General features: G+C 38.4%; 1 protein-coding gene across 1 annotated transcript; it reads left to right on the top strand.

Moving 5' to 3' along the window:
• The first annotated feature begins 17,273 nt into the window (after nt 1-17,273).
• Nucleotides 17,274-18,230, top strand: LOC106843450 (olfactory receptor 11A1-like). The gene has a single exon (XM_014860485.1). It carries the CDS (start codon nt 17,274-17,276, stop codon nt 18,228-18,230), a length of 957 nt encoding a protein of 318 aa, XP_014715971.1.
• The last annotated feature ends 392 nt before the right edge of the window (nt 18,231-18,622 follow it).

The following is an 18,622-nucleotide window of genomic DNA, read 5'->3' on the forward strand; positions in this document are numbered from 1 at the left end:
AAGTGTTTGTACCTTAGGATTGTTCCTGGCCAGCCGTGAAGTGCTGTAGCTTGCAAAGGTGGCTTTTTTTTTTTTTCTCTCCAGAAAGGAATTTCTGCCTTTTCCATCTCAGCTAGGACTGCCGCTTCTTGCAGGGGATCTTTTTGTCCATTTTTCAGTTCTCTCTCAGAGGTAATTGTTCCCAGAGTAGTTGTAAATTGATTGTGTCTGTGGGAGGATGTGAGTTCAGAGTCCACCTACACCTCCATCTTGACTCCTCTCTCCAATTGTATTTCCTTTTGTACAGGTTCTAACATAGGACTGATTAGAGGCACTACATGGAGACTTCTTGATTCTGAGTATTGTCAGCAGAATAGGGCAAATCTTGCTCAGTGTAGGGTAAGAAGAGGAATACAATTTATAGTGAAAAGTGAATTCATGGTTGGATGTTGAGGAGGGAATTTTGGTATGGATTGGATCTTTGAAAGGAAATCAACTGTTATTGATATGTGCTTAAACACAAACTGATCAGAAAAGTAAGCCTCAGAGGGTAGTCAGGTTTACACATTAAAGTTAATGTTGGGATGGATGAAGATGATCATCAAGACTTGAGTTGTACATAAACTTCCAATTCTTGCAGATTTCTTTCTTTGAAGTGTCTCTAGTAGTGGAAACATTAAATATGTTCATCATTAAGAGTAAGGTTAATATGCTATACATTAAATACATGAGAAATTGTTTTGACACTACTAAAAAAAGTGTGTGATGCAAAATCGAATATTCAGTATTATCTGATAACTATTCCTAAGATGTCTGATTACCAGTGACTTTTTAAACATAAATTTTTGTATTTCCAAGTACTTTTTAATAAATACACTTTTAGTATCACAAGAGATTGTTTTATTTTGCTATTAAAATATTTATTTTATTTTTCTGTCAGAAATATATTGTTAGTTGAGAAAAACTAGAAAAATTGACAATATTAAGAAGAAGATAAGAATCACCTGATTTTTTTTCCATTCAGTGATAAACATTATTTGTATTGGAGTGTTTATTTACAGGCAATTTTATTTCATGCACGTATTTACATACACATATACACAGAGAAATGCACATTTGAAACCATAAATAGCAGCATCTTAGTTGGCCTTCCGTTACTTTCCATTCTCCTATAGCCCTCATAGTCCAGGTCCTCAGTACCATCTCCTTTGTTCATGATGCCACCACCCATCAAGTTCTCCATGCTAAAAACATGAACTCATATTTGGTGACCCCTTCTTCCTCTTTCTCCTTCCTTGGCCTACATCAATCTTTGGAAAAAGTCTGCTGATTTTATGCTAGAAAATTTCTTCAATTAGACCCCTCTTTTCTGCTCCTATTGCCACAATTTAAGGTAAATCCTGATCACCATTCACGTTGATTAGTGCAATAGCTCCCTGAAAGTAATCCATCACATTTCAGTCACACTCAGTTATCAGTCTCTCTGTTTTTCATGAAATTCTTATGATTGAAATTCTTTATTGATTTCACAGTACTAAAAAATGATAGTTATAATTTATTAAGATTTCTGGAATTTCACATTAAATGTATTTAATATGCATTCCCCATGTATTATCTACTCCACAAAAACCTGCGAAGTAGATATTAGTATCTTAAAGACAGCAATGAAGAATTGAGACTTAGAGTATTTAGTAAGAGATGGAAGCATGATTCAAACCCAGGTCTTTGTGATTTGGAGATCTCTCTCTCTCTCTCTCTCTTTTTTTTTTTAATAAACCAAGCTGTCTAGATGACCAGGTCCAAACTCCAAGTAGAATATGTAAGATCCTTCATAATATGGACCCATTTACCTTTTCAGTCTCATGTATCACCCCCACATCAAGCTCTGGTATCATGGCCATTCAGAATTCCTAACAGTTTTCATTTCATGCCTCCATTTTGTTGAAAACACTATTCATTACTACCTAAAATCTCTATTTTATCCATCAGTTCTCATGTGGAATTTGACTTCTTCTGGGAAACATTTCTCTGCTTCTCAACATTCAAATCTTTCATCCTTGGTGCTTCCTTAGAGCTCTTTGAGTAGTCCATGCTAATAATACATCAAAATGCTTCATGATATATTTGTTTATGTCTATTTTTCTATTATTATACTTGAAGGAAGAAGCTCTGTGTTATTCGTGGTTATATTCTCAAAGCTTAAGATACTGCCTGGAACACAGAGAAGTAAAAACTGAATATCAAGTGGAATAATTAATAGATACACCACTGAAGCTGCTTCCTAATTGTCATCCAGTTTCTACATGCACCAAAGGTCCTGAATTACCTATCAGATGGATTTTCCAGAAGACAACTTTCATTCCATCATTCTCCCGCTTAAGGCACAACAACTCCCCAGAACATATTATATCAGGTTTAAATTCCTATGCTTAGCATTCCTTTGCAGATCCTGTGAAATATGTTTGACACCATCAGTCTACAAAAGTATAATTTTAAGTTTACTGCTGGGATTTTTCCTATTTCCCCAGAGTTCATTCTAAATTCAAACTTTCTGAGAAAGCTTGTTCTCCCTCAATAAGTGTCACTGAGATGTGTTAGGTTAGAAGAAATAGGACAATCTCTTCACTCTCTCCAGTCCCCAGTTTTTACTGCTCTTCTATCCAGAAAGTATCCTGGGCTTTGAGAATAAAACCATGAATAACATTCATCTCCTGATCTCAAGGAGCTAAAGTCTACTAGTAGAAAGGTGGACTAGACTGCTGGTTTCCCAGCTGAATGCTCACTCAGCCACCAGGCTTGCTCACCGGCAGCATGCTAACAGACTTAGGGAAGGAGCCTTGGGAAAGAAGATGTGGTGTGGCCTCCAGGTGGAGAAGAGACAGACACTGCTTCCTTGAATTACTGTGTTCCCAGGGGTACAGAGGTGGGTCACCTGTTGATACAGGCCCCAGAGTTAGGGTGATGGTGGGAAGATGAATTAGGGACCATCATGCATCAGTGGGTCAAAAGTTTCAGGCACCAGGAATTTAGTATGAGGCCACCAGCTGGGACTGAACTCTTGATGAAGCTGAGTGAGGGGCCTAGGCTTAGAGAAGCTTGTCACCCTGTCTAAATTAATCACACAAAGAGCTAAAGTAGAAGTTATCGCCAAACAAGAGGAGAATGTACACTTACCAGCACGTTTTTCCTTTCCTTCCTGACCACCCCAGTACAGAAGTAGAGGCAGGGAAGAGGAGCTCATGTGAGGGGCTGACCTGGCTCTCTTTCTTCTACTCCAAGCTACTAGTGCTTCTGTTGTCTGGTGTTATTAAAAGAAAAAAAGAGCGTTGACGTGAAAATGTGATTGAAACAAAAATGAACCGGTGTTAGTCTGAAAAATTGTATCTTCATAGAAGCAAATGAAAAGTAAATAGTCTTAATAACCAGAGAACAGTTTTAGAAACTAAATGTGATTGACAAATTTGGGACTCTGACTGAGGTCTGACTGAGGTTCATGAGGGAAGTGGGTTATCAGTGAAAAGGAAAGGAATAAACAGAGCACAGTTTATGGCAGTAACCATAAAAATAAAATCATTCCAATTTACATCCCACACATTGAGACTTCTTAGTAAACTATAATTATTATTATCCCTGATGCACATTTAACATTTCGAGAATCTAATGACTGGGGGCCAGTTTAGACAGCATTCCTTCTTTTGCATTGAATCCAGGATCCTTCCTGCCTTGGCGCCTTTGCTCATACTTGGCATCTCCTCCCTGTTTTGTAAAATAGCAACCTTCTTTCTTTATTCATTTATGAAGGCTCGGCCAAATGTTCCAGTCCACTGGCTAGTGAACTAGCTCTGAATTCTTATGTTTCAGAGAGGGCCACAGAGTTCTTCAGAGCAGCAATTAGACCCAGGAATTCTAGTCCAATAACTTCATCTACAATGAGTGGACTGCATCCCTGAAAGGAGGCTTGTGGAAGGTCACCCTGGTGTTTGTGGTAATGTGGGAGCTGAAGCTTCTGGTTTACAGGTCCATCTGCTGGCTTGCAGCCTTGTCTTTAATTCTGTTGTGAATGACTTTATCTTTCCAGTAGGACTCTAGATTCAGCATCCATGTATCACAAGGTGCTATATCGTTTTCTACATCTATGTTATCAGCATGCTGCCAGACTCATGATGGCAGAGATGAATTTGCACTTGAAAATTTCTACTTTCCCTCAATTAATACTTTCCCACCTTGTGTCTAACCACAAACTTTTATGACACTGTTGGTCAGTGAGTGGTGTAGCCATGAAAATGGTGAGGCCAGTTGGTTTTATGGTGAAGAAACCAAAATTCAGCTCTATCCACTGAGCAAACTCACTTAGAGAACTCTATGGATGGAGAGGAAATGTGAGAATTTATATTGTCCATTATTCTCCACCTTGACTGAAGAAACAAGAAAGTATAGGTCACTGGTATCATAAACATGAAAATCTGCACTGAGACTTATTCTCACTTGTTTCCTGATCATCAGATCTTGTTCCATCAGCTTCATCTGTATTTAATATCATTCCTTCCAGTTTTTATTTCAGGGCATTTATACAGTAGCCTGGATGAGCTCAGGTTAGCAGCCCCTTGGCATTCTCTTCTCTACAAGGAAAAGTTACAACTCCTCTTAGCTGTGTTGGAATCTGAAGAACACAGCTGATGGAAGTCGATTTATATTTCCTCTCTTAACTCTGCAATTAGTGTTAGAAACATTACCTTCACTTTTATTTGTATAAATATGTCATATGCATTTTATTTTATTTTCCATGATGGGGATATTGAGAAGGGGCAGGGAGAGTCAACCAGACTCTCTATGTTTTCATTAGTTTTATTGTCAGATAACTAATAGTCCCTCTCCCTGCCCTGTCTATTCTCCAACAGAAGGTTGTCCTTATAGTTACTTTCTCCATAACATTTGTCCCTAGAATTTGAGCTAGTAGTTAAGAAATTGCACTTATCATCTTTTCTGTTTTCACTTTAGAGAATTCACTTAATTTTATGAGCTAAGTTTTCCTCTGAAACTTTGGATAAATCAGCTCTGATGCTAGCTATAAGGACTCTTGACAAACGTCAAAATGTTATAAATACTTTTCACTTTATATATTCATTTATTGTTTAATTTTTAAAGCATGTAAATATATAAATACTTTTTCAAAGTAAATTTTAACATGTCACTGAGATGGAGCCATTGCTTGTGTTACTTCCTTTTGTGAACTTGTGGACAAAGTTGAGTCAGAGGAGATTTACATGAAAACAGCCAATCTTTAAAAATATAAGGCAGACCTCAAACAGTGGGTTGATGATCAGCAGTCTGAGAAGATGTCTGAGTATAATTCTGAAATAAAAGACTCCGAGCCCTCTACCTTCTCCATCTCTTGCCCTTCTAGCAGTTTATGACAGACTTTTTTTCTCATCCATTACTGCAAATATTTATTCTCTGATTCTAGAGAGAGAGAGAAATACATGAAACCATTCTTCTGGTGGGTGTAGCTCCAGGTTAGCTTTGGAGTGTCCTACCCTGACTTCTCTGAGTTTCAGTTTTTCCTTTTTCCATCTTTTCCTTCATCCCTTCCTTTCTTCCCTCATTCCTTCCTTCCTTCCTCTCTTTTAAAAATAAGGACAAAGTGACTTCATTCTGACCAATAAGAGGGAAAATCTGGTTCACTATCATTAATTACTCCTCAGCTTTCCATTCCTAATCTCTTTTGCGTGATCAAAGACACTTACCCCCACCATCTAAGGCATTAGATCAGGAGTAGACAGAACTCACCAATGATGGGAAAAAGGACTGGAATATTGCATTAGTTGGCTGTATGGAATATAGAGGTAGGAGGCAGCTTTTGTTTTAGGAAAAACAGTCAGAAAGTCCAACTAAGGAAGAAAGTTTGGAGAGAAGATCCCCATGTTGTCTTCTCTCAATCCTACTTTCAGAACCATATGCTGCCTAGGGTTTCGGGGACTACAGGAGACCTTGAGAATTTTCAGAAGCATCTTCCAGTTAATTTTTCAGCCCTTGAGCCTCCAGGTTCTGAGATGGTGGCCCTGGGAAGAGGAGTTTTATTGGTGTGAGTCTCTTCTCCTCGTGAGAACTGTCCCTCTAAGACCCGTGCACACAGAGACAACTCACAGAGATGGTTGGTGTCAAGAGTGCAGCAACCAAATTATTCCCTCAGGGTCAAAGAGCCCTGCAAGAGAAGGCATTTCCCTGAAGAGGGACCACATCTTCCTGTCTGTGTAGGGAGCAGGCTGGTGGGGGCCAGCTTTCTCCCCTGCTCTCTGAAATGTCTAGCTCTGAGATTAGGTTATGAATTCTAGAAGTACTTAAGATGTTATATTTTTCAATTCATAGTCACTGAACAAGCTCAGTCCTCACACAAGGTCCTGCACAATAAGTAATGACCTTTATTAATGGAAAATGTGTCTAATGGTGACTTCTTTTGCTGTTGTTGAGCACAAACATTTCCTCTCAGACTTTAAGAAAGGCCTTACTCTGTGGGAGTAAGAGAGTCAGGTTAAGCGTGGAAAAAATTGTGGCAATTTGTCTGAGTTCACATGAGGGCTTGAGGAAATCCTTCTAGTTCCACGTCTGCAACAGGAGGGGAATAGCCCCATCAAGTCTTAAGAACTATGATTACAGTGAATATGTTACTTTCTTTAGTCTGACTATAATAGTTTCAACCCACTAAGTGGAGTGCTGCTTCACGATCAACTCTTTTTGAAATTGGAAAGTCTCCTAAAGCTTGTCTGATGTCTTATCATCCTCCTCTTTCCCCTTTTTTGTTTCTTCTTTTCTGATTGCATCCTAGGAATTGAACATACAGCAGAGAGACCACTGAACTAGGCCATGGTTTTAATCCTGCTTCTATGACTGATCTACTCTACAACTTTGTACAAGTCATTTTAGTTTCATGAGGCTCAGAATCCTCATCTTTAAATGAGAAAGATCTGATTCTATTATTTGGGGTAGTGATGTTCCTTCTATAAAGTTGTCATGAACACTGAATTGACAAATTCTGAATTCTTCCTCTTTCTCTAGGTGAAATTCAGGATTAGAGTTAATCAAGCCTCTGGTCACATTTTTGTCAATTGATATATATATATATAATCTTGTTTTAAGTGTGCTTCTACTTAATACACCTTATTTAATATATATTGTTCATTCATTAACATTGAACTCACAGTCAATAGCACTACAAATCATGACTGAAAAAAGTTTGTCTAACACATGTTTTTTCTCTGTAAAGCACGTGTCAGCCTTTTTGTACTTGAGAACATTAAACAGCACTTCAGCATTACACTTGGTGACCATTGCAAACAGTGAAATCACCAAAGAAACCCACAAAAAACCCATATTGTGAAAAATATGGCACTAATCATGCCATGAAAAGGACAATTGTTTATAGCATAACAGCGAAACAAGAGGGCAGAGCTTCATTTTGTTCAACCTCAGCCCATTACATGACTCAAATCTTTTTGCCGTCTGTGCAGGCTCTCGTGCATGTGTGACTAGGAAAGTGCTGTGAGTATTGATTTTGGAGTTACAAGCAACCTCTAGAGAACAAGAATAAGTTTCACAAATACTGAAAACACAAATAGTAAAGGTTGACTCTATTCTAATATTCTCTACATTTGTGATTTTTGGTGTTTTCTTTCCACTTGATATGATTTAAAGTCATTTCATTTTCAGCGGGCCAGGGATTACAAATCAAATGACCATTTTTGTTCATTCATTCATCCATTCATGCATTTCTATTCATTCTTTCACTAATCATTTATGAAACAGCTACAATGTACTTGGGAAACAAAGATAAATGGGATATACTACCTGTCCTAGATATTATTTACTTCTAGCATGTAGTCTAGTAAAGAAAAAAGTTAAATAGCAGGACCATGTAAATCTCTATTAGAAACCACAAAAAGCTATGATTTATCTTGGGAAAATCTTGTTGGATGGAATACTATCTATTTTTTATGAAAATGGATTGCTATTCTTCAAGAAGCTTTGGAAGGTATGGAATAAAATAATATTTTGAGTTAAATCCATGAGATACTATTGCATCCCAAGACTCATTGGATGCAAGATGCCTAAGATGCTAGGGTAGGGTGTTGGGAACTGACAATTAGATGATATTTCTGGGCTCTGGCTTGTGAAATAATCTAGAAACATGGGGGTATCCAAGGGAATGTGCTCTTCCTTTTCCAAGTGGAATTATTGATGTAAAAAGGGATATATATGTGCCCAAACCCACAATGATATAAATGGTTACCAAACTTGATCTTGAATTTAGCTCCTCTGAAGTGTCCCTTATTTAATTCTGAGAATTTGCAAGATGTGTTCAAGAATGATCTCCTCTGGCCCTTCCTCTCCACTGTTTTCATCATGTCTTCATGATTGTGCTCTGTGAGAATGCTGGCTGCCTCCTTTACTTAGCATCCTCTGCAGAGATTGTCATCATTTTCCATACCCTGTCTGTGGGATAGGTGACTGCTATCCCCTGTACTTGTTTTTCATGAGCAAGGGAACAGGTCATCCTAGAATTCCCTGAGTGCAACTGAAATCTAGTCATAGCTTATAGGAGAATCTACTGTAGGGTTAGTTTAATGGAAGGTAAATATAATGCAGATAATTATTTGCTATTATACTGTCCCATATGTATTTGAATGTCATTGTCCATGATAATTCCTTTGGCCAATGGTATACCACATCTCATCTGGAACTGCTCATGACTTTTTCACATCTTTCAGTCTAGGCCAAATGGAGCCCAGGACATCAAGGGAGGTGAAAGTATATTTTTCATGCTAGCACCATGTCTACTTTTTGATGCCTCATTTTCTGGCCCAGGCTTAATCTCTTACCAGGATAATTAACAATACCAACATCTACAGCCCACAAACAATCTTTTACTCCAACTATGGGATTGTGGTCTGGATCTGTGGTGTCAAAAAGGCAATAAAAAGTATCTTGAGGGGCTGGCCCCGTGGCCAAGCGGTTAAGTTCGCGCGCTCCGCTGCAGGCGGCCCAGTGTTTCGTTGGTTCGAATCCTGGGCGCGGACATGACACTGCTCATCAAACCACGCTGAGGCAGCGTCCCACATGCCACAACTAGAAGGACCCACAACGAAGAATATACAACTATGTACCGGGGGGCTTTGGGGAGAAAAAGGAAAAAATAAAATCTTTAAAAAAAAAAAAGTATCTTGACAAAAATGTTTGTCAAATCTCTCTCAAAGTTAAGATTATTCAGACTCTTCCTGGGAAACTTGATTCCCCTCTGAAGTGGTGTTTCTCTATCAGTTTCATATTTGGTGCAGAACCGCTTCATGTTAGGATCATGAAGTGACTGCTAACAATCTTGAACTTCCTTCACTTTGGATTGTGCACAAATTGTTTCGTTCACTAAGATTAATGTCCTTGATATCAACCGCAAAAATTGATGCGAGAAATAAAATTAAACAACATATGTGAAATTGATAGGAGAGTATAAAATACTCAAAACATGTTGTGTTCCCCAGTACAGACCTTGACAGTAAGACTCTTCGTTAGTTTGTTTTACTGGGGGGCTAAGTTGGAGTCCTGACTGAATTCAGACTTGCCAAAGTGCACACTCAATGCGCTTAGGTGTGGAGAACTGTTCTAGGTGCTGAAATTTCTTAAACTGTGGTTCTCTAAAGGGGCTTATATCTGATTGGACAAAGGACAATGTTTTCCTAATACAGAAAGAAATCACACAATTAATAAGAAAATTAATTGAAACAAGAATGGATGAAACATATGAAAAGATAAAGCACAGAAAAAGAAATAAAAAGAAGAGAAATGGAAGAGCAGATTCAATTTTTCATTACTTGCCAAGGAAATGCATATTAAAACAACCATAAGATAATATGTTGACACATCAGATTGGCAGATACTAAAGCACATTAAGACCTAATGCTAGTGAAAAGTTTTTGGATTTATTTCCATATGCTTTTGAGAATGACAACTGCCTATGTGGGAAGCAGTTTGGCCATATTAAAATTTTAAAAGTGTGTATATTTTGAGCTGGGAATCACATTTCTGGAAATTTATCTGCTGAAAGTGAGAGAATAGTAGGTAAATATACACGGGATAGAATGCTTATTGCAATTTTGTTTGTAATGAAACACATTGATGGTTACCTAAATGTTCATTTTCAGGAAAGTATTGAATTCATATTTTATGTTATAAATTCAATACAGGTATTAAAAACGATGTGCTAATTATATCACCACCCATACATATGTGAGTGTGTATTTGTAAGTAAATATTTCTACTCATGGGGAAATTTATAGAAGGATACACAATGGATTCTCAACATGGGTTACATGAGGAGGAGATGGCAGATGAATGGATGGTTTGTGGGAGCAAAGAAAAATATATGGAACAGGAAAGAAGAGCAGGAGAAAGCCAAAAAGGAAAAAAAAAACAAGAAAGATTCAATGAAAAGTTAGCTCTAAATGCCTCCTGTGCCATCCACAATGTGATGCCACTTATGTAAAATCATATGTTGTGTATATTTTTATGCAAAAAGACATTTCAGTATAGAGAGATCTATATCTACTACTTCTTAAGTAATAGTACCCATCCATTTTGTGCATAAATGTACACATATCTTGTTTACTTCAAAAAGCAAATTTGATAGTAATGTGTGTATTGTGAGTCCTTTTTTGGCAATAAGAAGCATGTAAACTCTCAAGTCAACCATTCAGTCAAGCAGTCAGAGCTAACCCTGCTGTGTGTCTGTGCGTGTGTTTTGGTGTGTATGTGTGTGTACCATCAGTTGGCTGCAATGTTTGTAGCAAAGAAAGAAAGAATATTCATTTTATTTTAGAGACTACTACTTTATTTGTAATGTTACGATGCTTGTGTAAGGAAAAAATATATGAGGATTCATATCAGGCTTTTACATTGGTTATCCTGGGTAAGAGGGAGGAGGCATTAGAAGCATAATGATTGGGAGAGATGATAATAATTTTCTTTCATCTTTTCATTTGTTACAGTATGCATCTATAATTTTGTAATTTGATAAATATAAAAGAAAACAGCTTACATGGGTACCAGGGAAAATGCAAAAAAATTAAACTGGTAAAATTTTTACATGGTAAAAAGTTAAAAATGCATGCAATGTAAATTTTATCTTTCTACCACCCCAGATCCCTGGCACCCTTACCTAGAATCTGAGTGCAGCTGAAGGTAATAGTTTCTTCACTATGTAAAATAAACATGAGTGAGTGGGTTTGTCATTTTTTGTACAAATGGGAACATACTAAAGCACACTGTTTTGATCCTTAGTTTTTCCATTTAACAAGATATCTGGAGATCTTTGGCATCTATGGAAATAATCATAGGGTATTAAGTTTATGTATGTTTGTGTAAGTAAAGGGAAAAATTATGTAAAGACAGACACCAACATCTAACAATGGTTCCATCTGTTGGATAGAGTGTTTGGGGGGAAAAAGAGAGAATATTCATTTTTCTTTAGAGACTACTATTTTATTTGAATTGTCGCAATAAGGATGTGTCATATCTATGATTTAAGCTGTTGAGTGAAAAAAAGTAGGGGGGCATTTACAGTTGGCTATAGATGGTGGGTCTTACAGTAGTTCAGAGGACAAAGTTTTCTCTGTTGGTCTGTTAGTCAGGGAGAAAGTGGGAGCTGAAGTAAGGGTCTGATTCAGATAAATGACGGAGAAGTGCCTGAGCACACTTTTGGGGATGAGAAATCAATGGATCTGCCTCATTTTTCTGAAGTGTTCACAGAAGGGAAGAGTGAGAGACAAGTCATTGGCAGGCATTGGGGTATGGAGGATATCGAAAGGCCATATAACTATTTGGATGTTACTTTGCAACAACGTGCCAGCTTCCTTCCCCTCAAAGCAGGCCCAGCACTGGCAAGGCTTTAATGATTTATGTAAAACACTGCTGCCAAGGGTTGTCTCTATTGAAATAGTTGCCTGGGGTGGTGAGAAGTCCTGCAGGCTGTAGGGTGGGAAGTAAGATTGAAGAACAGTCTTCTGTGAGAACTACTTTTGGTGGTGGTGGTGGTGGGGTGATTAGGGATGCTGAAGAGAACTTAGGATAATTTTGTGATGAGTTCTGAGAAAGAGACTGTGAATTGAGGGATGAGATGCTTGATGGAGGACCTTAGTCCCCATGGGGATGGAAAGGTCAATTTCCATATGACTCTCGGTTCTGCTCCATTTTTTGTCAAGCCAACAGTTCAAGAATCTCCTCTGGAAAAAGACAAGTGTCTCAGGGGCCTGACGTTTCTCATTCATTTAAGGCTCCTCTCTATGAAATCCATAATTGGTTCTCAGGGGCATCTCCCCTCTTGGCAATTGTCAGCCCTCCCTTGGGATAAAGGGAAGGACCTACGATGGAAGGACAGAAGAGTCTGGGAGCTAGAAAAGGAGATGGAGAGTAGAGGAAAGAATGGTTCTGGGGAGTGGAGGGTGACAAGCATGACATTTCTAACCAATGTCCTACATTATTTCAGATTGACCTCAAGTGGGGAAGAAATTGAAGGAAGGAAACTTCAACATTCTCAAGTCTTCAGCAAATCTTATCATGTGTTCTCCTCTTTAGTTTTTTCTATAGGCTTGCTATTTCAGGTGAGTTTCCTATTTTTGTGTAATTATTTATAGCTTAGTTCATAGAACCTTTAAAAAAGCTACAGAATTGGTCTTTATAGACTTTTTTCCCTCTAATCAGTAACACATTTCATTTAACCCAGAGAGTTAGAAAAAATATCTTTTTTCAAAGGCATTTAAGGAAATCCCACAGTCTTCCTCTGGAATCTTACTGTTGCTACTTCTTCCATTGGACCTTTAAGAAGTCGATTTTCAATCCCTCTTTCTGTATCCCTGTTCTTTTCCTTTATCTCCTCTGCCCGGCAGATGGAGAACAGTAGATATTCATGAAGATAGCTTGAGTCGGAGTATGTTATAGAGTATGGCATCATATCAATTCTTCATAGTGGGAATTTATCCTCCTACTTTCTGGTGAAGTAACAGAACTGGGATACACTTAAATTTGTGAAATTTTTTTCAAAGTTTTTAAGTATATATTTCTGCTTTATCATAGACTAAATGCCAAAGGGGGATGAAGAAAGTTAACAGATTAAACTTCAAACTAAGTTACAATTTATTCACCATTTGCTTTCTGTTTATAAAAATAGAATGCTTAGTAGATGTTTAAAAATACATGAGAATAAATGTTTTCCACTTTTCAAATGTAAATTAAAATTCACAGTTTGGTATACTGTATTTCTTCAAGAATTTTTTCTTGGAATGTTCTCTAAGTTTATTTTTCATAAATGGTGATAATTTTAACTAAGGGATCCCTTCTATGACTTCTATCCGTTTAGAGTTGAGTCTATGATTGCATGTTTTCAGAAAATAGACAGATTTTTGCAGTATTTTAATCTCCATATCAGTTAGTATGGTGAAACTTACCTTGACTTCAAACTCTGCATTACTTGGAGTCTTCTAACTCTAAATTCAGCTTCTTCCTCTATTCCATGGTCCCTTGTTTCTAAGGGAATAATGGTCTCTTATCACTTAACCTTGCTCTTGCTATGACTTTCCCATTTTTCTGTAATCCTCACATCCTACTACCTTTTCTTTACTTTCCTCATTCTCTCAACTGCCCCAATCCCTTGAAAAATAGGATTGGGAATGCAGTGGTCTGAACAGCCAGGATTATGTTACAAAATGAAAATAGTTTTCATATGAATGAACTTTCTCAAGAACGATTTGGTTGCAAACATGGAATACAACCATATTTCCATGAACTTTGCTAGTGGATTCTGTGATGACACACACATTTACTTAAATTAGGTGTACAATTTTGGAAGATGAAGTGGAAATTTTTTTGTTTGAGGTTGACTAGCTCATGTACAGGTGGATTACACCACCTTGACCTCACTGAAAACAGCTTAATATCCAGAGCTCCCATAATATTTATATTTCACTCTTTGCTGTCATTTCCATCTAAGCTGTTATTTTCTAAACATGCCCCTGGATAAATCAGCATTGTTTAATATTGTTCAGTGGCATAAAAAGGTAAATGGTGCCTGGGGATATTGTAATCTGTTTGTTCTCTCTCTTCTCATACTGTGTGTGTGGGCATGGGGTAGGGTTTTGCCAAGAGTGAAGTCTTCATGGGGCCCTACAGATTGCTACCCAGGGACATATACTTCTGACTGCTGCCCCTTCTTTACCCTCTTGCATTTGGAGGTCAATGGAACTTCATTTCCTTTGGATCCTCTGACTTGCTCTTAGCCTTATTGTGTATTCCCTGAAATAGCCTCTGCAGGATAGTTGGAATGAGAGTGATAATATTGTTCCTTTGAATAAAGTCATGAAACGGATTGCAATAAGCACATGTCAATTTCACAACAAAATCATTAAACTTATGTTTGTCCTTGATGCTCTTGTCCTATGCTCCACCTGTTTCTGATTTCAGCTAGCTGAAGTGCCATAATAGAAAAGAAGGATTACACTTTATTTATGACCTGGAGGATGAATGAGTGGAAGTGACAGGAACGTACATCTTGGTTCTTTATAAGAACAGATTACTGAGTCAGTATGGTCCAGTATTGACACTGAATTTTGGGGGAGTGGTAGTAGTGAGCTGTTTATTAGTGAAGGTGTTCTAGCCTGGTTTGCATGCCTACCTCTCCTCCTGGAGAGGAATGCTGTAGAAAGAATGCAAGTCTTGGATTTGACTTGGGCCAGATAAATAATCTAGGAGTTAAAGGAGACCCACAGAGGAATGACAAATTCCTATCACAAGGAAGTACAGATGGGGTATAGGGTAAGGGAATATCTTCTAGAGGCAAGAGTTAGAGGATGGTAACAGAACCTGTGGGATTTCCAGGTCTATGAAGTACTGAACCCCTCTCTGATCACTTCACATGAGCTTTGTTATGGGAGAGGTGGTTTTAAACATTAGGTATTTGAGACTTCATCTTTTTTAGGACTTTGTTGAGTGTGGTAGATGTAAATTTTAATCTCTGTTATAAACTATCAGTCTTTTTTTGGAGGTGAAAGTACAAACAATAAAATAAATTATCAATTCAAGGCAGCACACAATTGCACACCAGGTTTCAGCTGCGTGGAGTCATTCCTGTTTTTTCATTCTTCTTACCTTGGGTCTAGCTTCTTTAATGCTATCTAAATGCAGGCTAAACCACACCAATCTGGTGTTTAAAAACCTTCAAGTGTGCCTCATTGCCAACAGGTTGGAGCTCTAGGTCCTCCTTGTGACAGGAAAGGGCCCTAATGCTCGGGTCCTGGCCCACCTCTTATCTCTATCTTCCACCATTCTTCACTCATTTCTAATTCTTCTTCAGCAGTGAATTCGTTTTACTTTCCCTTTGTTACTTTCCCCCTGCCACTTCCTCTCCCTCTGCACATTCTATGCTGTTTCTTACCTCAGTGTCTGTTCGTGGTTTTCCTATTACCTGAAATGCCCTCAGCTGCATATTTTCTATCTTCCACAGCAATCGTTGTTCACTTTAGGATAACTCCCTTTCAGTAGTGTTTCTTCCAGGTTGAATTCATTAACTATCTTTTAGTGTATTGCAATTATCTGTCGACTGTCCATCTTCCATAACCAATTGTAAGCTCCTTACAAATATGGACTGGTTTTATTTGGCCTAGTATCCTCAGCACCTGGCATATCTTCTATACGCTAGATACTTAGTATGTGAGTGCTCAAGAAATAAAGGGTTCCAATAGTCAAGGAGGCTTCATGGAGATGAAACTTAAGCTGGGCCTTTGAAGATTTCATAGTAGCAGTGGGCAGAGGAGTGAGAAATGGGATTCTATGCAAAGGACATTTTTGGCCTCACACAAAATTACAAAATAGTATGCAGTGAAAAGTCTCCCACCCACCTTTGGCCCTTAGCCATCCAGTTTCCACCATTTAGCCAGCTGATGTTCGAAGCTATTTGCATTAACGAGAACTTACATTTTGTGTGATAATAAATGTAATTTATGCTTATTAGTACCACAACCTAGAAAATAATATTGTTAGGATTTGGTATGTATATACACATACATAAAAAATCCATATATATATGCATATGTATATATGTATATATTATATATATGTTTTCTTTTCTGTAACTTTCCCCTGTGATCTTAGTCATTTGATGTGTTCTCCTGTCTCAAAATCAACACACACATCCCTATGGATAGCATATGAAATCTTCCCTGCAGGTACAAAGACCCATTTTCCAATCTCAAAAGCTCAATTACACAATATTGCTTTCATATATCTCTCTCCTGCCTGGAAAGCTCTTCTCACTCTCCTATGCCTTGCTGGGTCAGCTCTTAAATGTCTTTCAAAACTTATCCTAAAAACTACCTTCTTCAGGGAGCCTTCCTTGACCTGGGTTCTCACACTTCTCTTCACCCCTACTCTGGCTTTGGTCTCTCTCTGCTCCCACAGCACATACACTTTCTCAGCCATTATAGTTTATCACATTTCCACTATAAAATCTTGAATAATTTGATGAAACTGGTACTTAAAGAAGACTATTTTGATAAGGGAGAGGGAAAACTAGAGACTAGACAACTACGTAGAAGGTACTTGTGCTAAAACAGTTGTGAAGAGGTTGTGAGATTAATGGTGGGATAGAGAGGAGGGAATGTATACGAATTTTCCAAGGAAAAATTGATGAGATTTCACTGATTGGGGGGTGGAGAATGAGAGAAGGTATTAAGATAAAGATGACTATGATATAGTAAGCTTGGGAATCAAGGCAGAATTTTCAAACCACTCATAGCAGAGTTGGTTGTGGTTAAGGAAGACACAAGAGTTTGTTTTTGATCATGCTGATTTTGAGTTGAAGACAGGAAATGACTAGCAGGCATTGGGAGGATATTATACATTTGCACATGAGGAAGGCTGTATTGCTGGTTATATAGATTAGTATGATGGTATTTATCACATCATAGAGATGTTAGATTGAACAAATAGGGTACAAGGCTCTGAAGACTGCAATCCTGAGTTTGGACAAATTATCTCAAGCCTTGAAGAATATGCACAATTCAGGAATGCAGGGAAGTATAGGAGTTGGAGAAGAAGTTAGCAACTAAAAAGAGGGCAAATGAGAACTTATGCAAGTGACTCTTGTTTTGGAGACTAACTTTTACCCTTTTCGTTTTAGCCCTACTTATCTCAGACTTGATGTAGAAGATATAGTGCTGCGCTGAAATTTCTCCCTTAATCACTGCCTGGCAGAAACGTGGATGATCCACAAGAAAATTGTCTCCATAAGAAACCAAACTATCACTGAATTTGTCCTCCTTGGTTTCTCTGACGTAGCTGAGCTGCATCTCCTTTTCTTTATTGTGTTCACTCTCATCTACACCTCCATCATCATAGGGAATATGCTAATCATTGTGGCAGTGGTTAGCTCCCCGAGACTCCACACACCCATGTATTTCTTCCTGATTAATCTGTCCTTCCTGGAGATCCTCTATACCTCCACAGTGGTGCCAAAAATGTTGGAGGGCTTCTTGCGGGAGGCAACCATCTCTGTGGCTGGTTGCTTGCTCCAGTTCTATATCTTTGGTTCTCTAGCCACAGCTGAATGTTTTGTACTGGCTGTCATGGCATATGATCGCTATCTGGCAATCTGCCACCCACTCCGCTACCCTCTCCTAATGGGACCCAGATGGTGCTTGGGGCTGGTGGTCATAGCCTGGCTTTCTGCTTTCATGGTAGGTGGGTTGATTGTGGGCCTGATGGCCCAGCTGAGATTCTGTGGCCCCAACCACATTGACCATTTTTACTGCGACTTCACGCCTTTGATGGGCCTGGCCTGCTCAGATCCCAGCATAGCCCAGTTGACAACATTCATTCTCTCTGTGGTCTGCCTCACTGTTCCCTTTGGACTGATTCTCACATCTTATGCACGGATTGTGGTAGCTGTGCTGAGAGTTCCAGCTGGGGCCAGTAGGCGAAAGGCTTTCTCCACATGCTCCTCCCACTTAGCAGTAGTGTCCACATTCTATGGGACTCTCATCGTCTTATACATTGCACCCTCTGCTGTCCACTCTCAGCTCCTCTCCAAGGTCTTTGCCCTACTCTACACTGTGGTCACCCCTCTCTTCAATCCTGTGATCTACACCCTGAGGAATAAGGAAGTTCATCAGGCACTATGGAGGCTTCTCTATATTAAGCAAATGGAAACACTTGATTGAAGGAGGCTGGTGGTGAAGATTTTCTTTGGACTTTGCCAGTCTCCTTTGGGATGTCTGCCAGGATTGGTTGGGGAGGAACAACTTTGTTCCATTCTGATGTTTCTCTCTGTAAAACGTTCTGTAGCTACTCTAAAAATGAAGATGGTAGAGCAACAATTTTCAAATGCTAACTTAAAAAGTTTACATTTATCTTTTATTATTTCTTTATTAAAAAGCCTATGGATATTTAATATGGAAAATAGATATATAAAAATAACAACTCAAAACATATCTACAATATGGTCTACTTTGTGTGCATATGTATATGTATATAAATATAAATATATACTTGTTGGTTCATGGAAGTTTGTAATCTGGGTTTCCACTGAATATTATGTCTTGAACACCTTTCT

Source organism: Equus asinus, chromosome 8, assembly GCF_041296235.1.
Source record: "Equus asinus isolate D_3611 breed Donkey chromosome 8, EquAss-T2T_v2, whole genome shotgun sequence".
In the NCBI taxonomy this organism is placed as follows: domain Eukaryota; kingdom Metazoa; phylum Chordata; class Mammalia; order Perissodactyla; family Equidae; genus Equus; species Equus asinus.